This window comes from Anser brachyrhynchus, assembly GCF_964034855.1.
Source record: "Anser brachyrhynchus genome assembly, chromosome: 10".
Lineage (NCBI taxonomy): Eukaryota > Metazoa > Chordata > Aves > Anseriformes > Anatidae > Anser > Anser brachyrhynchus.
The window spans coordinates 17827542-17850534 of record NC_137705.1 but is presented as its reverse complement, the minus strand read 5'-3'; the positions used below and the strand labels follow the sequence as shown (position 1 = coordinate 17850534).

The 22993-nt window shown below is 36.9% G+C and overlaps 2 protein-coding genes across 23 annotated transcripts in view; one reads left to right on the top strand and one right to left on the bottom strand.

Annotated features, from left to right (window-relative positions):
• NOL8 (nucleolar protein 8) overlaps positions 1-17956 on the bottom strand; it is a 51222-nt gene extending 33266 nt beyond the window's left edge. For 11 of the 18 annotated variants that reach the window (XM_080606610.1, XM_080606611.1, XM_080606612.1 and 8 more), the window contains exons 1-15: positions 16462-17813; positions 16257-16319; positions 15204-15282; positions 14757-14904; positions 13780-13848; positions 11570-13456; positions 11174-11290; positions 9937-10053; positions 9507-9591; positions 8494-8635; positions 6947-7030; positions 5906-6183; positions 4006-4132; positions 3515-3585; positions 2714-2796 (exon numbers count right to left, since the gene is read on the bottom strand). In XM_080606610.1, the coding sequence (XP_080462736.1) occupies positions 2714-2796; positions 3515-3585; positions 4006-4132; positions 5906-6183; positions 6947-7030; positions 8494-8635; positions 9507-9591; positions 9937-10053; positions 11174-11290; positions 11570-13456; positions 13780-13848; positions 14757-14904; positions 15204-15282; positions 16257-16319; positions 16462-16600 (3489 nt within the window). In that variant the 5' untranslated portion in view covers positions 16601-17813. The other 7 variants (XM_080606602.1, XM_080606603.1, XM_080606601.1 and 4 more) reach the window with 7 other exon arrangements.
• A 234-nt stretch (positions 17957-18190) lies between these two features.
• Positions 18191-22993, top strand: part of CENPP (centromere protein P) — a 137870-nt gene continuing 133067 nt past the window's right edge. The window contains exons 1-4 of one of the 5 annotated variants that reach the window (XM_080606692.1): positions 18191-18362; positions 20077-20231; positions 21012-21169; positions 21526-21626. In XM_080606692.1, the coding sequence (XP_080462818.1) occupies positions 20095-20231; positions 21012-21169; positions 21526-21626 (396 nt within the window). In that variant the 5' untranslated portion in view covers positions 18191-18362; positions 20077-20094. Of the gene's footprint in view, positions 18363-18801; positions 18826-19426; positions 19452-20076; positions 20232-21011; positions 21170-21525; positions 21627-22993 lie in introns of those variants that run through there. The other 4 variants (XM_080606691.1, XM_080606688.1, XM_080606689.1 and 1 more) reach the window with 4 other exon arrangements.

Sequence of the window (22993 nt, the reverse complement as noted above, 5' to 3'; positions counted from 1 at the left end):
TGTAAAAATGAATTCTAAGGACAGAAAGAAAGACAGGAATAAAACAAATCAGATAAGCTTCAGAAGGCATAGGGAAGTAAATTACAAAACAAAACAAGAAAACAAACAAAAACACATGCAGAACACACGACTTTGGAAAAATACTTTTTTTTTCCTCCATCTACTCAGTACTCTGAGATTTGCTTTTTGATCTTCTGTCCTGTAACTTGTCTTTCAAGATGAGACTGCTTTCAGCTTTCTTATCTCAGTAGTGTGTTTCCTAGTCACTGACTTGCTATTTAAACCCAGAGGTAGCCAGCTATTCTCTTCATTTTCTAATGTGAGGCCTCACAAACAGCAATCTTATTATTCCTCAGAACAGGAAGAGCCCAAGGATAAAAAAAACCACCTTGTTTCAAGTGCTGAATCCTGGCAGGTTGAAGGTTAAGTGTTGCAACAGTTTTACAAGAAGTTGCACCAATCTTTTATTATAAGGGAGTCAAGTCCTACAAGCCCCTAACTGGAAATGACTTAGTCAAGTACAATATCCTATCGAACCACAATCATGAAAGCGTTTGTATTATTACTTAAAACTTACTGCTAGTAGACTGTTTTCAACCAGGGATACAAGACAAGGTGATGTATGCAACAACTTGTACCCTATATGAACAAGTATTCTGGCATCATGCTCTGCAGCAATGCACAATACACTGTTTTAAAAAAATCAAGGCAAGAAAATGAACTAGAGACAGTGGGAACCACTACAAAACGTACATACTGCAGTTATAGACTCCCTTTCCCATATCATTTGATCACAAATTGCTCAGTCTCTACCTGAGAAATGTGTTTAAAGCTATTTCCTTGTGATGATCACGTCTCTGGCACTACAGTTTACTGATATTTTGTTTCCCACCTTGAGAGAGATGGCTTCTAAGAGCACTAGAAAAGGGGGGCATTTATATCCGTTAGATTTTACAGTAAATTTAACAGAAACAAAATGTCCACTTGCACTGTTTGCTACCAAAACAGCATAAATGTCAACAAAACCAACTTTTTTTTTTTGCTAGCAGTAGAAACAGTTTGGCTGTCATTCAACATGACTTCGTACTTCTTTGTGCACATATATTTGTCATGAGATCCAAAAGGACTACAGGAAAGCAAAAAGGAATAATTGATTATTTTACAAATAAATGCTAGTCATGGAACCTCGCTTGAGCCTTATTTGTAGACCACCATTCTCAGTTACTTCTTTCACACATCCTTGAAAACACATCCCGAAATATTTTATCCCATCACAATTTCAGTGCACAGTGTTTCCTTGGCTGGAAATTACTCTTTTTCTGTCTGTCACAGCTCTTAGATACTACTTTGTTCTGACTTACTTTTGTAAGTAAGGATGTTTCTGCTCAGGCATCCTAAGGCACACCTGAGAATGCTTTCTGAGCACCTTAACTGGCTATATCTCTTTGCCTCTTGTCTCCCACAAAGAATAAACTGATTGGGATCTTCATTTAACCCTAACACTGCTATTGTTCACCATTCTAAGGGGGATTGACCCTTCTTACATTCTACAGAGGACTGATCAATCTTCCATCATTGAACAGCACTTTAAACCAAGTGACTTTCTCCAGGCAGATCACATACATGCTGAAACATGCTGTAGCCTCTAAGTTAATTAGCCAAGAGCCAATACTTTCATAACACTCTGTATTCTGATGTTGTCATGACCCTCTGCCGCATACATGCTAAATGGACGGAAGAATACATCCTTATATGTAAAATATTCAACAAGCATACAACACCAGCAACATTTGTCCTTAATATTTATTTATATATATATACTCAATTAAAAAGTATAAAAATCAGCTCTGTGAAGAAATACAAATCTACCCATTTCGTAAGTCTTCCCACTTATATACATATTTTCATAAGCTTCTGGTAAACTTTTACTCTGAAAATGAAGCATTCCAAGAATTTGTAAAAGAAATCTCAAACAGGATCTCTGTTACATTCAGCTGAATACAGGTTGTATAGTCTTAAAGGTGTGGTACTACCTGTTCTTCATCAACAGCATACAGCAAGGGGGCATGAGAACACAAGAAAATAATCCACTGTTTTCTTTGTTCAATGATCAAATTCCCAAAAATATGCAAAGAAGCAAGTCTCCTTTAAACCGTATAGAAAAAAAACACACCCAACTTGTTACAAACATTGACATAATAAATATGTAGCTATTTAGAAACAAAGTTTAACAGTCTTTTCCAGTATTGTTTCTTGTTAGATCTTTGAAACACTAGAATTTTGAAGAAGTTGAAGAAAAACGTCTCTTTCAAAGAAGAAACATGAAACAAAGACTTATTGTTTTGTTTTCACTTTCCTTCTTGCATCCTTATGTTTCTTCCGGCATTCCTGAAAATATTTAAATTTTAACACAATATTATGAGAAGTTTCTCAATTCACCTCTTTGTCTCAAACATGTGTTTTTTCCATGCACTAATGTAGCTGGCCCTGTGCAATACAGACATTCAATAATTTACCAAACCGGACAACACAACATGAAGTTACACACACTGCTATGTTAAAAATTTGTAGTTTCCTTGTAACGGTAAAGTTTCAAGCCCTTCTGAAATTCCCAGATTCACTTTTAATGCAAATTAAACAGATAAGCAGCCCCATTCCCTCCTCACACTGAGCTTTCAGCTATTTATCAAGTAGCAGATGTTAAAATACTCACCTCAAGCAATAATCTACGTCTGTCTTCCCAACTATCTTTTTCTTCACTGAGGTTAACTGATCTACAGAATAACTTGGGGCCCTCTGCACAGAACAAAGAACAAATTAATGTAGTTAAAAATATCTGAATATGGTGTCCTTTGTAAGTTTCATGTGCAAAATAGTAATAAAGTCAGAAGGCCTGTTGTCTTCCACGTACTCCACCCTTACCCCTACAACACAGTCGGTTGAAACAAAACGTGTTATACATTACAGCCTGGTATACTAGAGAAAAATTAAAGGCAGCAGCAGTTTTCTTTATTATGCTGTAATTGCAGTCAATCAGTATCTGTTTCATTAAAAGCTCATCAGCATGATTCCATGCCTATCAAAAAAATTTATGCCTGTTACAGATTCAGAGCTTGATTTTAACAAGCATTGTAAATCAGATTCTTAGGCTGGAAGATAACAGTACAATAACTATCTTAGCTACACAACAACTTTTACATACACTTCATGTTTAGATAACTTATCGAGCTATTTATAAGCTCTAAAAGACCAGCAACAAATTAGGTAACGATCTGAAAATAAGAGGGCAGTTTAGGCAAGAGTTCAGTATTTGTTGGATCAGAACTGTGCTTTCTGTTGGGATGCACTACCACAGTCCATATTCACAAGTAGCAACAGAAATCCACAATTTTTTTCCCTGCCTTAATCATCTCAATTATGTTTTAACTAACATTAATAACGAGGCAACATTTTTTTTCTTGTAAAGTTTCAGTAGAGAAATTGTAAGGGTGAATATGAATAAACCCCATTATACCTTTTAATCGTTCATCATCTTTGGAGAAGAAGAAAAACCTAGCACTTACTGCCTGCGGTAAAGAGGAAAACCTAGAAAAATACAAAGAAATTTCAGTGTCATAATAGTTAGTCTCAAATTCCATTAACACAAATTAAAGCTGCAATACTTCACAGAAATAGCATGCATTGAAGTGTAGCATTACTCCACAACAACCAAATACAGCCTTCTATAAAGAAATGTGCAAGAACACTTGGCGTGTATTTGACTTTTGGCCAAAACCACTACCCAATTAAGTTCTCATGCACCAACCCAGAAACTCAGCTTTTACATTCAACTTCAAATCTGACAGCAGAATTTTTGAATATTATGTTCTGTGCAGTAAGGAATGATTTCCCTAAAAAAAAAAAAATGCACAATGAAGATACTAGTTTTCCATGACTGGATGGACTGATGGTATTAAAATTCTCATAGCATCATCTACCAAGAAAACAAATAAGAACAGAACTTGCATTTCTTTGTCCCTTTCACTTTCTGTTACTTCTGGTTCATCATCATCCTCAGAGCTGCTGTCTTGGAAACGTGGATCTTCTTGCCAGCTGACTTTTACAGGTTTTATTGTTTCAAGTACGTAGGGCTCTGCAGTAGCAGCACAACAGAAGTCAGATTACTCACCTCCTCGCCAGTAAAAAAAATCTACTTAAGAGTGAAATAGTTACATTGGAAACGACAGATTTGTGCAGGACAAAAACCTCTCTTCACAGATTCTTCTATGGTTCTTTGGACAGGTATGAATGTAGTTTGCTCTCTCTAATGTTAGTAATTCATCCTCTAAACACACAAGTAGTATTAACACAGCATAGGGAAGAAGTGCACCAAGTCCTTTTGAAGCTCACTGTTAGGGCCCATGGCTCTGATCAAGTCACTCTAACCAAACAATTATTATTAACTGAGTTGGGAGTAATTGTGTCTGTTCATATTTTTACCTTGTATAAGATGGAATATAAGCTTCCTTTCACTGTGAGCTATCTTACAAAGTTCCTTTATTACGAGGCTCACAATGCCTTAGCTTATTCTTTCTGTGTATTCAATCACGCTGTTATATTCACGTACATGTTCTTGCCTAGTAACATAGACAGGGAGTTGCCACAAGTTCAGTTTAGACATGGTAACTTACATACACACCTGAGCTATTACTGCTTCCCTCTTCCCAAAAGAACTAAGGTTAGGGGTACCCTCTTCTTTTAGTGTATAAGCACAGTATCTGTGCAAGACTCATTAGGCCAGAGTAGAGAAGACAGCTCTTCCTTATACTGCCTCTCTCAGGCAATATAAAGCCATTTCCAAACCCATAAGTCACTAGACAACGGGGTGGGGGGGGGGATGTTAAACAAAAGTCGGGTTAAACAAAAATCACAAAAATTATTGTAGCAACTCAGGTATGTGCAATAGGGTCATACCTATCTTTTTGCTTTGTATCAACTCAGCAGCTAGCACAGTGGTCCTGCAATCCGTGAATAGGATTTTTATGCAATATAAGCCAATAATTATTCATAACAAATGACTTACATAACTAAGACACAGTGTTCAAGTATGGTTCTCAATGCTAAGAAGTTTGTGAACTACAGACTACATCTCCTCTCAGATATTTTCCACATTGTTCTAGTGAGCTCACACATTGCTATACTGAAACCCGCATTACTGAATTTAACCTATTTTTGAAGTCAGCATTACTGATTTTTTTGTTTTGTTTTGTATGTCAGTTAACTTCACACAGTCTCTTTTCCTACAGTACTTCTTACGAAGGGATTCAACACCATTTTTTTCTAATCTTCATCACATAACATTCAATTTTCCTTACACTGGGATGCTTTTTTGTTTTTACCTCAATAATACCCCAATAATCACATCATTCAGTTTCAAATTTCTAAAGTTATGATACGGTTAAGCACATATTAAACTGTTCATGGATCTTGGGGTCAACTCTAAGAACTTCTTTGCTCATAATACTCCCTTAATTAAGGGATATTTTATTTACACAATCTTGTTGTTTTATATGAATTCTGATTTGACTTGTGTACTATATTTTTTTCCTCATCTATTTGAGAAATTCAGCGGATGACAACTTTTTCCATCACTGTTCAAAAAATAATTAAATAGTACTTCCTTCTCAAAACGTTATCTCTTGACACTATTCCTTAAAAAAAATCCTGGGATGCAAGCATGATTAATTGGGATTAAACTACAAAGATCTTGGCAAGTATAAAAGAAGACCATAATGATTTTGCAAAATTACTGACTTTAGCCTCTGAAAACTCTCTGGTTTCTGAACCTAAAACATGCTATGTAACTCCTGTATCTGACATAACCAACTTGTACAAAAATGTATTATTATGTATATTCTGCTATTACCTTCTTTTACGTGTGACTGATCCATGTCACCAAAGAAAGAAAACTTGAAACCACCAGAATTCTGAGCTGTGTTACTCCCAACATCAGGTCCCAGACTGTCATGTGGGGTGGATTCCTCCACATCATCTTTGTCCCAGGGTATTTCTTCTCTTTTTTCTTGTTTGCTCTTTGAAGATCCAAACAACTCTTTTAAATCAACAGCAATATCGTAATAGATTTCTTTAGACACTTCAGGCAGTTTCTCACTCTCCTCCCTCTTCTTCTTTCTCTTAGCTTTACTGAAATCAGATTGTTAAAAGACAATGAAACAGCACGCATGTTTTTAAAAGAAAGGTTCCCCAAGAACTTCAGAAATAACAGCAATTATAGTAGTAATAGCAATTAATAGCAAGGCTGCTTATCTGAGCACATTAATAGGTAGATCACTTAACTACTTTTTTTTTTTTTCCTCCTCTTTCTTAGCAATTCCAAGTTCTGGCAACAGGATATTCCAAGGTTTATAGGACAGCATGACTGTCATTTGGGTTCAAACTTTCAACCCCTTTCTTTCCACCTTATACAATTTGCCCACCTTTTGAGGGTGAGCAGCAGGGAAGTGCCTCAGGTTTGAATGCATGAAAAGGCAGCAACACTTCTACTTCATAATGAATGAAATGCTGACTCGTCATTTAATACATGACAGTATCTGATCTAAATACTATGATATTTGGGACCGATTTCTTTTCTGGCAAATCAGATGTTAACAGATAATGCTTTTTCCCCACAGATTTAAAAGTCTCAAAGTCCATAACTTGAAGCAGAGGAAAGCCTGAAGGTGAGAAAGGAGGACAGAAAATAGCACGCAGGGAGTAGGCAGACTAGAAAGTATTATGTTACTTGGTGTTTTTATTGGCCACAATCCTTATTTCAGCAATAACAGTGAGAATTAAGGAAAAAACAGGGCAGTATGTGTAGTTTCAAACTCAGTTTTTTGCTGTTTTTGAAAGCCAGCCTGCCAGGGAAAGAAACATTACAAGGATAGGTACCAAGCTGTATTATTACCTCTCTTTTTCTGTAGCATTGGGTTTCCTTTCAAAAACCGCATGGTCCTGCCTTGTGGGATCATAGCGGAGAGCATTAATATCCCTATAATAATAGAATGGGAAAAAAAAACCAGCAAGAAATCACCCATGAGACACTATAAATGGTCAATTGAAAGCTACCCTAAACCTCTATAGTCAGATTCACATCTACACGTACTTCTTTATCAAAAAAGCTCCAAACCAATCCAAAATCTAACTGACCAGAAGATACTTTTTAAATGCCTGTGCCTGTCTGGTTCAGGAAAAATTATAAACAGAATCAACTTTTTAATCAAATTGTGTAATATTTTATATAAAACACACTTAAAGTTGAGTGTTATACAGTGTAAGTTTATATCTCCTCAAAAGATAAACAGGTGGAGGCATATCAATAGATATCTATTGGTAGATAAATACATCAATGTAGCTGTGTATTCCAGTACCAAACATTCCACAAAGTCAAATAATTCAAGGGAACAGAGTAGCATGTTCACCTTCCAGTATGTATACATTTTGGGGAACTTCCAGATAGAGCAGTCTAATGCTTAGACTGACCGTTATACTGGTGTGGCAAAGCCCATGCTGCCTTATCACAAGGCAGGAAGATAGCCACGTGTTTCCCCTCCTCTTCCTCAATTAATGCTTACAACTTAACTGCTTTTAAGTAGGTATGCACTATATCATTAACTGGGTATTAGAAAACGCCAATGCAATAAGTATTTCCTAAAACGATCTCTGCGGCTGTAGAGATTATTTCCCCCTCTGCTTAGTCTTTAGAAAATGCAAGAAAATTTACAAAGCAGTCGTAGACCTAAATATGATTGTGCCGTAGTCACAATATTTAGCAGCCAGCAGTCAATTCATGCAATTCCAATAACAACTGTCTGTAAAAGCTGACCGACTGCACATTACTCCATTACACTGAACTCTTAATTTCCACCATTTCAGCCCACTGCCAGACGTAACAAATTGCTGATCTAATGAAGACATTTCTCAAAAGCAGAAATACAGATAAGCATAAAAAGAAAAAATCTCCACTGCAAAAGAAGATTCATGTTATCCCTTGAAAGAAGGATACCTAACTCATTTTTCATGAGTAGGCCAGAGAGAACAATTACCTTCTTAACTCCTATGGAAGTTATGATCTAACTTACTGACCTACTGCTTAACTCACATGTTCTTTGTCTATCTTAAGTCTACCTTTAAGTTTGTCTTCACAAAGAACAGAAGTGTCTCACACAGGCAAGGACTTATTAAAATATTAATTCTCATACACAGTAAATTTTGTACAACTGGATTGTTGGAAAAACCTTAAGCAGGCATCCGATCACTTTTTTCTTACCACAATGATAATTACCAGTTACATAATCTACTGGGACACTCAAGTTGGAAACTGAATTAAAAGCTAACTTCAGATGCACGCGGCATAAGGTCCTCCCAGTAAACAAAGGAACTTTAGTTGTGTAATACTGAGAAAAAATAGGCCTTCCTAAAATCCCTTCTTCTCTGATAATAGATGGCTCATACTTGAATTTCTTAGCATTTGTAGCCATTTTAGTTGGTTTGGCGTGTTCCAGGTCGATATTCAAGAGGCTTCCCAGTATTTGCAGATTTTTCTTTTTCTCTGCAGCAAGTTCATCCTCCTCATCTGCCTTCAATGTATTTGTTTCTGGTAATAAGATAAATGAATAAATAAGTACATTTTCCCCACTATGACCAAAGTAAGTCTGTGAAATTCAATGTATAGCACTATTACAACAGTAGGAGAGCTCATGCAAATTGACAGGGCACTTCCCTTATCTTAAAGCTACTTAGAGGCTTTCTTCCTTGCTGTGCAGCTAGTCTTTGATTAGCAGTATTAAGGACACTTATTTCATGTGAAAAATCAGACCAGTTATTTACCCTGTTCCCTTTTTTGTACAACTGTGCAACAACTCTGGCAGAGAGAGAGACTGTACAGAAAATCATTTAAGCAAAGGCAGTAGCAGAACTTGGCAAAAGATTAAATTTCAGAAATAAATTCTGAGCCATGAGCTGCAGGTTAACAATTTGTTAGGGAAAAAAAACAATCTTTACAAGTCTTTTTTTCTTTTTTTAAATAGTAGAAAAAATGAAAAGGACAAAAGAAAAAAAACTTTCTTTCTATGACTGCTCAGTGGAGAGCACAATGACTACAAAACCAACAGCTGAAATGGATGTAAAGGTCAAAAAGTTTATTTTAGTTATGTCACCATTTACCTTAAGAAAAACATGGGCAGAACACTCTGGCATCAGCCTGTATTAAAAAGATCATTTCAAATGTTGACTTTTAAACAAAATTAATATTTCATTTAGCTATTACAAATGCTTTTGCAGCATATATATTTGAGAAAACACAACTATGAACATACAATACATATAGCCACAGCACGGTTTGGCTGTTTACTTTGAGGAATGACCAGAAAAACAAGAGGTTAAGGAGTTTCTACAAGCATCCACAATTAAGGCTCCATTATATACCTCTACTACTATTATTAACCAGGAAGAAAGTACAAGCTTACCTTCTTCTTCACTGTCACTTTCAAGGAATCGAGCATCCATACGAAATCTTTCATCTGTGCCAAACCGTGATTGCAAATTCAAGAGCTAAATAAAATGAAAACCTATTAAGTGTTGGAAAACAAACCATCAACATACAGTAACTTCCGCCCCCCAATGTTATAATCACAAACATAGTAACAACCTTTAAATGTCAATGCCTTTTCCAGAAATGCCTCCATAGTCAAAAACAATCACAAGATGAAAGAACTGTCCTCACTTCCCAACACACATTTTCTCCACAGCTACTGTTCCCTCTTTTTAAGAGAATTCCATTTTAAGTTTGTCAAAATTCTATTCAGCAAGAATGCAAACCTACGTATTACATACTTCCGAAGTGATGTTATGGAGTCTTACGAAAAAAAAATAAATCACATTAATAGATTCACTCACTTTTTCACCAGCTTTGCCTTCAAACTGGGGTTTAATTTTGAATCTCTCATCATCTGTATCATCTTGCTCATCTTCACTGCTTTCAAAGAGTCTTCCAGAAGTTTTAGGAGCAGACTCCTGTGTTAAACAAAAAGAATACAGAAAATGAGACATTTTCACAAGTAAGGGAAAATAATTCAGTAATAACTTTGTTCTTGTGCTTTCCAATTTATCTGAAAAAGTGCATTGCTAGAACAACCAGCTAACTTACTGGCCCACGCATTTCAAATCTTACATTGTTTACACGTTTCGCCATTTTGTTTTATAGTTAAAAAGTCTTAAATTTTACTAGAGGCAAAACATCCATGTAGAAAGTAGAAAGTAACTCAGGTTCCACAATACATGAGCTAGCTATAAAACAAATCTTTCTGATTATGTGAAGGAAGACCAACTTTAAAATATAAATGTCTAATTACAGCCTTTCTGAACAGGTATCATTTATGGTATAGCTCTGGGACATAGTTTAAGTCAGTTGATAAATACCAATCATCACAAAAAAAAAATTATCAACAATTTTCCATCTAAAGGGTCTCTTAAAGAAAGAGGGATTCCAAATACAAAGGAAGATATATCTAACTTAAAAAAAAAAAGTTAAGTATGAGGAAAAATCAGAAGAAAAGATTTTATTTCAATAGTAAAGATGGCCCTAACCTTACTTTTTTTTTTTTCAGTGGGTAGGGGAATACAGTCTGAGGAGTCTGCTAAATAAGGAGTTGATTAAATAAGCTTTAAAGATGAAGTCCCACACAATTTCTTTGGACTCAAACATCACTTGTTTTAAAACTAGACACTTTATTAATACAGATTCTTCGTCCAGTGTTGGAAAGAACAGTAAGTCCTTCTACCGTACTGAATCCAAATCTCTTCCCCTTCCTTTGACCGAAAGCAGTGAAATTCAGAACTATTTATGTTCTGTAACCTAAACATTCTTTTTCTTTTAATCAAAGTTAAGACATCTTGCATCAGATCTCCACCTCCTTATAAAGTTTCCAACATCTCCAACTTGGTCAGATGCACGGTAAATTCTTTGTAACCTGTTTCATGTTAGCTAAAAAAGTATTATTCCTATTAGTTCAAAACTTCATCATTTACTTTTTTCTATCACCACACTATGAAAAAGTCTTCAAAACAAATGGCACAGTCATATACATATGAAACTTCTTCACACAATACTGGACTTTTTCTTAATAAAACTTACTTTTTCATGCACATTTCCCAAACTCTCATCTTCCTTCAACATCTCATCCACTTCAGCTTCACTTTCCACATCCGAATCGAATGTGATGTGTTTACGCTTGCTTGCTGGCTGGCTATCCTATGTAAGAATAAAACTGTCAGGTTAAACATTAAATACTCACTACAGTCACACAAAAGTAACTCATAGATATTTCTACATTACAGGAGGAATCTGCTGTTCCTTTTGCACCTGTAGAGACAGCCCAGGAATTAGGTATGCAACATTTTGTACAAACTCTGAAAACTGGCAATATTTAAAAAATTAATAGGGGAATTCTTGATCATACTTTAAAATAATCTTATTTTCCCTTTTTCTTTGACTTTATACTATTCAGATAAAAGTTGCGAGTGTAATTACCAGATTTGAAAGAGCTCCTTGAATGACTTTCTTCTGTAATTCTCTCTCTTTCTGTCTCTCTTCTAGAGCTGCCAGCCTCCTCTGGTTATCCTGCAATTGTTTCTTTTTTGTATTAGACTCCTTTGAAGCAGTACCATGAAGTTCCTTATTTTCCAGAGGACTCATCTTCTTACTTTCACATTTCTTAACTTCACATTCTGAACTTGTGTTACTTACAACCTTCTTCATTTTGTTTGAAAGCAGTTTTGGGCTTTTCAATTGTTGTTTCATGTGTTTCTGTGACACTGCAGCATTACTATCCACGTCACTGCTCTCACCTTCACTGTCATTGGTGCTAGGAGCAGCATCTCCATACTTTGAGTTTTGGTCTTCTTGCAAATAATTTGTCCTTTTCCTCTTTCCTTGTAAATGTGGCCTGCAAACAGGCTGATCATTCTCATCTACTAAGGAGACAGCATCTGACAACTTGCGGTGTTCACAAGGCTCACTTTGTTCATTTTCCTTGCTGATTTCAAGGGAATAAAATGGATGGTTCTTGGATTGCCCTTCAGAGGGCGTCTCCCCACAATAAGAAATTGAAGCTTCAACACCTAAACTTTCTACAGACTTCTTTAAACCAGCACTGTCCTTAGTTAACTCTTTTTCACAAAGGGACCCCATTCCTCTGAAGGGCTGGTATTTCAAACATGAACTGTTCTGTCTCTTCGAGCTTTCCTCATCAGCATTCTTCTCCCCTTCTAAAATGGCAGCAACTATATCTTCAGGACAGATGCACTTCTTTTTAACTGCAGGGGAAGTTGTAGAAAGTTTTGATTTATATGTGACGTTGCCCTTAGCATTTTCTTTAATGCTGCACTGACTAGAACTCTGCATGCTATCCAATTCCTCGACTGACATCCCAGACTTCTCAGTAGCTAATGCTTTTAGGTCATCTAATGTAAGGTCTAGACGGTAACAGTTTTGCATCATGGATTCGTAATCAGAACTGACTTCAGACTCCCCTTCCTCAGACTCTGAATAAGAGCTTTCACTATCGCTTGTCTTTGTTGTGCTCAACAAGGCAGAAGTTTTAGGTTCTCTTATTTTCCCTTCTCTTACAGTTCTGTGGGTTTTCAGTGAGGAGTCATCTGCCAAACCACATTTTTTATTTGTTAGTATTTCTTTCGTTTCCACCACTGCCAGTTTAGAGTCTTCTAAAAATGCAGTTTTCATGCTACTTAGATCTGGACCTTTACTCTCAGCAATAATCTCATCTGTATCTGCTGAATCATAACCATTATCACATTCCACGGTCTCTTTATTATTTCCTTTGACAACTTTCTTTGTGGTGTCTAGATTGCCTAAGGACCAGTGAGTATTGTACTTTAACTCAAAATTAACTCCAACAATTTCCAAGTGGTCACTCTCAATGTCTGCTTGCTGTCTTTCCATCTCTTTCTTCACCATCGTTCTGATTTCCTCCTCAGAATCAATGTCACCATCAGAAACATGCATTGTATTATTCTGAGAAGAAATCCTAGAAATATTGGTTTTATCCGATAACGAGCCTTGCCCTGGTGTTCTCCAACTGCTTGATGGAAGCAATTTAGACCTCTCATTGGATTTGGTTTTTGATCTTTGATCTAGCTGTGAAGAGCTTATGTTGTTTGAATGTGGCCAGCACCCAGAAGGGAGCGCTGCTGATCCATTCAGACCCTCACTGTCCAGTTGTCTCAGCTTTTTAGGTTGTTTCTTAGTTACAGGGAATTCTCCTTGTCGCTTCTTGCTTATGCTGTCATCTTTCTCTTCCAAATGCCAAGTAAGCTTGGATACAGGAACTACGTGTGTCAAGTCTTGCTCCAGCTTTCTAAGGTTGTGGCAGTATTTTGATGGGTCATATTTCACAATGTTAGTCTGAGTTAAGGAATAAGAACAATACAATTCTTCCATCAGAGACTTCCAATCTCTAGGAACAAGCTAAATTCTAAGCGAAAGGACAATGAATTCTTTTAACGTTATGACAGTATGCCTTCAAACAAAGGACTCGCAGTCTAAAAAAAGTTATTCAAATCACACAAACTTATTGCTAGATTTACTTAAGGGACTCAGTAAATCAAACCTGCCATAGTAGTCAATGTGAAGACCCTTAAGCAGATAAGCAGACACAGTTACCCATACAACAAAAGAAAGAAGAGGACTGTATCTATGCCCAACCAGTACAAAAAGGATATTTTATTTTTTTGTTGACTCCTAAGGCGAAGGATGGGTAGGACTCTACCAAACTTACCCACAACCCAATTCTGAAAGGAAAGAGAAATAAATCAGCATAAAACAAAACAAAAAGGGAAAGGAAATAAATCTTGAGTAAAACAAGGTGTATATTCTTTGGTAAGAAATACTAATAAAGAACCATCTGTGATCAATTTATTTTTTGTTTCCCTTAAGTGAGATATTTCTATAGTGTGCAACTTAACCAGCTTCATTGCTTCTTAAAAAAAAATCACAACAAAAAACATACAGTAAGACCAATAACTGTCTACAACCTGCAAATAATGACAAAATACAAACGAATTTCTTTACAAGTAAGATTCTTAATATAAAGCTTTTGGCTTATGAATTAACATTGGTAACTGTATGGACAGTATCACTATTCTTTTGCCTTTCTTTCCCTTCCCAGTAACAAATTCAAAATCCCCTACACTTTCCAAAATCAAAGTGCTTAGTAAACAAATTTAAAATTTTGTGGTAAATATTTTTGTTGCCTAAGTTTGCATGCTCAACAATTTTGTTCAGTCTTACTTTTGTAAGCATGCATAGACACCGGTTTTAAATGTACTGAAGCACAGAGAACAGTCCCTGACAGCCCAGCCGTCCAAAACATATATGCTCTATAAAAATAAACACAAATGCTCTTTCTATGCTCTTAAGAGTGACATGAAGATATTCAGGCATTAAAGAGTAACAAAGCGTTTATTAATTTAACGTGACAGAGGACTGCATGATCAAGATTATTTCTAGTCATTACAAAGAACGACAAAAATATCCTGCTTGTCTACATGCAAGGCATTTCTTTTGACTACTTCGCAAAGCTAGATTGTCACACTTATACAAGTTTCTTTACAGACAGCATAAAGATTTGACATAAATTTAGATGTAATAAACTTGTGCCCAATTCTGTTTTTTGTTTTAATTCTCTACAGATCCATACCTTATGGTCTGGCACCTCTGTACCTGGTACTGCTTTCATGTGAAAGTCTACAACTCCAGCCTTTTTCAGCGATTCTAGCAGAGACATTTTGTCGTTTCTCTGTGTTTTTTCTTTCTGAAGCCTCGCTTCCTCTCTCTCCATAGCAAGCCTGTACCAAAAAGTACATCACACCTGTAAAAAGATCTGCCTGTGTGCTAAATCGTAACTGGCAGTGACCATCTCCCATAGAACAGTAAGCATTCACTACTTAAAGAATTAACATATTTCTGATTATAGTTGATCTTTAAGGGAAAACATGTGCTAATATGCATCAACAGTCCACTGACATCAATAAAAATTAGAAAGAATAAGAGTGTAGCAGATGCATAAAGCATTGCCGTAATGTTGGTAGTTAAACATAAAAAGGGTAACTTCAGTAAAAACGTATATTTGTTTATTGATCTTTACCTATGCAAAAAGCTTTCTTTGGCCAACTCGACTTGCAGTGTCTGCCCTTTCCATTTGGCTTTATTTAAAATTGATGTGCCTGTGAAACAAGGAGACTAGAAATTAGTATCTTCTACATTAAAAAAAATCCATTTTGAACTTAACTATGCCACCTTCCACAATAGCTTGAGGTTTCTTTAGTATCATCTTATACCACATTAGCCATTTAAGTTTGCATATGAAAAGCCTAATATCCTATTCTTAAACAAGGACATCCACATCCAAAATTAAAGTTCTGAGATGAGAAGTGTTATTCAAGTTTGTACAGTTCAGTTCAAACACCGATGTGAAGATTCAAATACACGTACGATGAAGTTTCTGTGCTAATGTCAGATAAACTCTTCTGTACTTAACTTATTTATTTTTGTAAGATATAGTTAAGAAGCACCAAAAACGGTTACGAAAACTGTTCTACTTGGAACTTAAGAAAGAATGGCTGGGTTAGCTTTTAGTTGATCTCAAAGAGCTTTCCTCTTCCTAATGGCTGTATTCTCTAAATACAGGGGACGTTATCGATCCCTCTCTTTAGATAAAGGTACCTTCATCTGGTGTTTTACTACTACATATTACACAGATAATTTTATAACTTCACAAATAATTTTGTAATCCACCAATTTTGGAATTTGTAAGACTGCTGTAACAGAAGCACGTTTATGGAAACTCCTTCTGGGCTTCCTTTCATGTCCAGTTCCTTCTAATGTTTTATGGACTCAATGGAAGTGTTTGAAATGCATTTCCTACACTTTTTGATAAAAGGGCTAGAACAAACAAATAAAATTACCTCTTCAGTTGCAAGTTTTTTTTTAATCTGCTAGCATCTGCTCACTGAGAACTCTAGCAAAAACAGCCTCCATATACTGCAACTTAAAGCAAACGAATCAAGTATGACAACAGAATGAAACAAGCTCTGCCTTGACCATGTTCTGACCTGACAACATCAGATGAATGATCAGTAATGTAATTTGGTTCAGGAACATAACATACTTATAAATAAAATGAGAATAATATACTTACATTTTCTAAGATCTGTTTCAGAAATGTTGGCAGTGATGTAAGCAAAAGTTTTCGTAGGGTTCCCTGCTCAATGATAAACATTAATTTAATTTCTATGTAACTTCAGTATTTATTTCCTGAAAATAAAGTATTTCTGAACCAAGAAAAATATTTTACACTGAGTTGAAGCATAATCCACTTTTAAAGAATGATATAGAACTGTTACCCTGGTCATCTTTTCTGGTAATAATCTCTACATCCAAAACACGTCCAAACTTGCCAAATCTTTCTTGTAGTTCAGCCTTAGAAACTGTATGGCCAAGACCTCCAACGTATAGACGTTTCGAAGCTTGTTCCTTCTCCATATTCAAGAAGTCAAGCTGTCACATCTGTAACATGCACTCTGTTTTTCTGTAAAATGATAGCAATAGTTCCAATTATGAAACAAATCATTCTATCAAAATTCCTCCACAAAGAACCTTTGAGAAGAGTGCGCCTTTGCTTTGGACTAGGTAACATGCTCTGCTCCAGCCTAGTACCAGTAAACACTGCATTGGTATATGCCAGGGTTTAGCTTATCTTTTACCTTAAAGCATATAACTTGCTGCATGACAGTACGTGTGAACAGCTCGGCATTCCTTTCACTTCACCTCCCGGTATCCCAATTGAAAGCTTGCAAGTTATCAAGCTTTTTACCTATAACTTTTTAAGCTAGCAACACTAGAACTAATGTTTAGGAATACAGCCTCTGTGGGTTGGTGCAGATGAAGCTCAAGACCTTCTACATCTCAGAATTTCTTTACAGAAATTAAAAAGTCAAGCAGTAGAAACATTCAACTGAAAAACTGTTCTTAAGTATTTCTATCATGACACCATGTGCTCTTGCACATCTGAGCGCTTGACGCAAGGGAACAGTCCTTTCTCACTGAACATCTTGTTTCAGCACAAGTGACAACAAAAGCACAACACAGACGGGGAAAGGCCAAGCTTATCCCACTTATTTTCCAGCACACAAACATCAACCTCGCAGGCCTTAAATTAAAAAAAAAAAAAAAAGAAAAAAAAAAAAGAAACCCATGACCAAAGTAGGCCCAGGGTAAGGTGGCCTAGCTGACCGCGGTATGTTCTGTAGGAGCAGTACAGAACACTTGCATACGTGTACAATTTGTATACATTGTCTAACGACGTCTGTATACGTGTAGAGTATTTGTGTATGTTTCTGTTATTTTCAGAAGGATAACTGTACGTGAACACAATTTTAAAAGTCTTCTGACGAACGTACTTCCTAAAGAGAAAAAAAATCCTCTAAATGCGAACACAAGCACTACCTAAAAAGCAAAAATAAAATAAAATAGGATGAAATAAGCCCAAACGAAACAAAAACAACCGTAATTTTCACACAAACTAGACCAGACGCCACGGAGCTGGGCGCAAAACCGCTTCGCCTCCCACGGCTCCTGTCAGCGCAGCCCGCCACAGGCAGCACAAAGGCGCCAGACGGGGGCTTGGGGGGGTTGGGGAGAGTCTGGGGGTTTTGACCCCCCCGGCCCCGGCTCGCCCCCACCGGCCCCGGCCGCCGCTCACCACCCCCATGTGCGCTCCTCGCGGTGCCGCTGCCGGTGCCTTCCCCTCGCAGCCCTTCCTGGCGCCCTCTCGCCGAAGGAGGGTTCCGCCTCCCGCTGCTCCGCCCGCGCTGCAGCCGGGCTCCTGTTGGCGGCCGGTCAGGTTTGGGGGGAACACGCAGCCCGGGGCATGGGACGCAACCAACTCGGAAGATAGGTAGGGGGGGTTTCCCCCAAGATAGAAGCGAGAAAATTAAAGGAAGTAGCCACATCAGCAATCCCGTTACTACTCATCTCAAATAGCGACCTCAGCAGCTGCCCTTTCGGAGGCTTCGCTGTTCCTCAAGGACGCAACGAAAGCCCGGTGCTGCGGCTGGCTCCCCCCTCTCTGGCAGCAGCAGTGGTAGCGCCCTGTGCCGCGGTGGGGCGGGCTGGGCGCGCAGTTCGAAGGCGCGGCGCGCGCGGGGCGCCTCGCGCGGGCAGGTGGGCGGAAGCCTGACGGGTTTGTCCTGTACCCGCAGGTGCGCGCTCGGGTCGAGGAGAAACGATAGTTCTGCCGCTACAGGTATGGCTCGTTCGCTTAGAAGCAAGCGCTCGCTGTCTCGCGGAGGTGATGCTCTTTGAACTTGCGAGCGCTCCTGGGTTCTGCGGCGCTCGGCTGAGGGGTTAAAGTAGCTGCCAGCGGCGCGTGGGTTTTGTTGCTGGTTTTACAGCGGCCACCCGTTTGTTGAAAAAGGAGTTAGCTGGCACGGTGAAGTTTGGGCTATAGCAACTTTTTTTTTTCCCCCCCCAAGGTTCTCTTTGTTACAGCCATGACGTTTGTCAATGTGTTCTGTTTAAAACAAGCAAAGCCACAAAAATAGCAACATCAACAACAACAAAACAGCAACCTGAAGACGTGTTAAAATAGGGAGAACTTCTGTTTCTTGTCCCTCCTGATCTTGTTTGTTGTCATAGGTGGCACAAGTTTGTTTTAAAACTTCAGAGGAAGTCACGACCAGGCACTCCCTGTGATTCTTTAACTTAATGTATGTTCTTTGTTAACTAAATAAGCTTTTAATGCAAAACTTGTTTTGAATGTTTTCATATATATGTTATTGAGATGCTGTTTCTTATGAAGTAAAGCAACAAAATCCCATTTTCACCTCATCCCTGCTTATTGAGCCATGTTAGCCTGGTTGCATTCAAACACATCAGTGGTTATGTGCAAATGCATAAAGTAAAGCTAAATTATTTTTCTTTCCTATCGAAAGCTCTAATGCATCAGTATCACCCTGTGTAATGTTCTCTGCAGTCCTCTGAATGTGTCATGTCTAAACTAGTGTGCTAATCTCAAGGTGTTTTTTTCCCTTAATGGTATTTACTTGTTTTGTCTTATTTGAGAAAGATGTTTGTTTCTTTGCGTCCCCTTGGTGCTGTTTCCATGAAAGGCAGATTGTGCTATTGCCTTGCGTAAGCGCAGCTGGGCTTCGTTTAACCAGGTGGCAAGCACAGCTGTGCTCATTGTGAGAAACAGAGGCGTGTTTCATCGTGGGATCGGGTGGCTCATTAGGTGAATTGGTCACAACTGCAATCTGTTTCCACACCTGATTGGAACTGCTTTCTATCTGTAGGGCAGTTTGATATTCTCTTACGGCAAGTTTGAAATAGCCAGGTAATCTACTGGATGAAATCATGATTAGTTAAAGATTCCAAAAGAAAACCTTTGACTACACTGGATTCCTGATTTAACTTCTTTATCTATAGGCTATGCAGAGATTTGTGTCTTGAAATTGGTCTAAAAATTGCCTTTGGGCTCAATGAATTAAGCTTTTGAGGAACTAATACAACAAAATCACAGTGTCTGCTTGTAGACTGCTATCTTTCTAATGGGACTTCCTTAGGGTTACATTGATGACGAAGTACTCTAGTATCAAGAGCATGTATTATTGCTTGCCTTTAAGCCTAATTCTGTTTTCAGATCGATGACAGAAGGCTTATATGTTAGTTTAATCTTCTATAGCAAACAAGATTGTTTAATTCTATAGGATTCTTTATGGTGGTGTACGTTATTTTATTTGTCAAATCTACCCAGGATATTTAAAAAAATATATGCATCAATTCTTTAGTTTTCAACAGACATAGGATGTAATTGAATTCTCATTTTGTGGTAGGAGAATCAATTGCCTAATGTTATATTTGCATGTTTAAATTAATTCTTTGGATAAAAATAATTTATTTTGAATATTGATCAGTTCTGGGGGGAGGCCTAAGAGATACACTTATTTTGTTTTACGTAGGCACTTTGATTCTGAGAAATGGAGAACAGCACTTATAAAGTTTATGAAGATGAAATTCAGCTGCTGGAAGAAGAGATTAAACTGTTGGCTGAGAAGTATGATGATGTGAAACAGGAATCCACCTTTTATTCTAATGAGGAGATACTAACATCAATGTATGTTGTTTTCACATGTTGGAATAAAATTTCCTTGTCAAAATTCTTGGGTAAAGCTTTTGCCTGTATGTTGTTATACTAGCACTTTCCTTATGTTATTTTTACAGTACTATTATAAAGCAGATCTCATTTAGGACATGGGTCGTGTGTGATAAAACATTAAAAATAATAAGTAAATATTTTGTCTTTTTTTTATTTCCATTTGATTTTTATTTATTTTGAAAAAGGCAATCTTAGTGGGTCAGAGCATAGTAGTGAATACACTGTGGTGTGGGCCCTGCAAAGCTGTTGACCGCAAAGGCCATGTGTTTCATTATAAAGAATGAAACAGCTCAGTGCCTGTTTATATTTAAAAAAAAAAAGAAAAAGAAAAAGTGGTGTATGTACAGGTGTGACTAGCTATATGCTAAATAGCAGGACATATTTACTATAGAATATCAGTTAAATAATATATACTCCATAGATAAACTATGCCATTTAGGTTACTAAAGGCATCACACGTCACTCTGATTGTACGTCCCTTGAAGTGGATAATTATATGTCACAGTTTATAAGACTGTGTCTACTTGGCAGCGAATGTGAGGTATGGAGGTTAGAATTGCTTATTGTTACTGTAATATGATCTAACTGAAATTTGACTCACTGATAGCTGATCTTGATCTGAAAATCATCAGAACAAATTACAAATGTATTTTATTTAACAGTATTGCTGTACTGATTTGATAAAACATGTTCTTATCCCTGGATCTTTTATCCTTTTATTTTTTTCTTTAATTCTAGAAAATTATTCCAAAGAGAATTTCAGGGAGAATCTAAGGGACAAGAATGTCCATCAGACCTGAAAGCTCAACTTGAAAGCTTAGAGAGAGAGGTCTCATTTTTAATGAAGTTTACTGGTATTCAGTTCACAAGTCATTCGAAGAAAACACTGGAAAAAAGTAAGCATTTTTGTGCCTGTTACTAGTGCTATATTGAGCATGCTGTTTAAGTTCATGCATCCACAAATGTGGATGCATGTTTTAATTCCACTTTAAATGGTAGCAGAAAAAAATTACTGTATTTCAAAACAATCACCTTTATTGACAAAATAGTTTCTGAGCAAATACTGTATTTTGCATAGTGGGAAAGTGAAAGACTACTATGAATTAGTTATATTTTCTTAACATATTTAACTTGATTTCATAATCTGTATGATTGACAGTAACAATTGGTACTTTAAATATGACTAATGGAAGAAATGCAATAAACGTTGTATGGGTTTATGATACCTTGTTAACTTTCTTTTTTATAACAGATGAAAACAGAACAGTGCAGAAGCACAGATTATCGGGGAATTGCCGCTCTCTGCCTTTTCAATTGGAATTTCAGCTTCTTGAAACACGGGTAATGACCAATGTATGTTAAAAAGAAAAAAAAACAGCCAAGAAACAAAACTTCAAATGGACAAATGTCTATAGCTACTTTTTCACCTGAAAATTTCAATTGGTATTTTGTCATTATGATTGCCTGTGTCCCCTTAATCTAAGCTTAAGTGAATTGTTTTCACTCTATAACAGGTGGACCCAACTTTGGGATTCCATGTGCATGCAGGCAAAATAGTTTTGAAGGTCAGGTTCTGTATCCAGTCATGAAATTCTTATCAAACTCTTCTGTAGTCTTTTATCTTGAACTGGAGACTGGAAAATTCCAAACCCCATCTCTCTTAAGGGAACCGAGGAAAAGCTAAAACAGTACAAATCTGAACAGTTACTTTTTTACTGTGGTTATGTTCTTACTCTCTTTGCTAGTGTGAATAGCTATTACATCACTGGGATTGTATGGAACTTACAGTAATGATTACCAATTTTCTGCAGGGAAGCTGTAGTCAGAATCTGTTAGCACAGAATTCAAAATGATAAACAGTAGAAATCAGCTGCTACCCCAATTTGTAATAATCAGGCGATTTTCTTCTCAAGAAAACTTGATTTATGGCTCAACTTTAAAGGTACCTTTTAAATAGAATGTTTAGACCAGATAGTGTTAACAATCGCTTTGCTATGTAAAATGTCCTTCCTAAGTTTAAGAAAAGCCCTTGTGAATTTAGGAAATATGTATTTAGATATTCACATGTGGGTTGTGTAATTTGAAACTGCAAGAGGTCAGTTGAATGAAGCTATTCTGCAACCTCTTAAGTCCACACATGGCTTAGATCTTGTGTTCCCGGTGAAAAAATTTTACCATTTGTTTGTGTAAAACTGAATTCGGCTTTGAGCATGGAGAAAGCCTGCATCAATCGTGGGACTTCATTAGATTGCTGTTTATTTCTCACCTGTATGCTGCTACTTTAAGTTTTTCAAAAATTTCAGTTAACGGAGCACAGATGAATAGACATCTATCTAGTCGATTTAGGAGTGCATTCGTGGTGCTTAAATCTGTTGTACCACAAGATGGCAATACTTACCTACCTAACGCCTAAACCTTGTCGCACCAGCAGTCAAGTAAGCTATTTGTTTCTTAGAGAGTAGGTGATGTGTAGAAAACTGCGTGTGTGTGTATTAAAAAACAAACCTTCCATTGAAAAAAAAATACATTATTGCGTTATTTTTTTTGCATGACCTAATTTCTTTAATGAAAATACGTAGTACCTGCAGCTTACAGTTTAAAATACAGTACAATGTGTTAATTTAGCTTAATACATTAAGAATTGACAATATTTTATGCTTTTTCATGGCATGGATTGATGACATGTTCAGGAAAATAATAAATTAATAAATAAATGATAA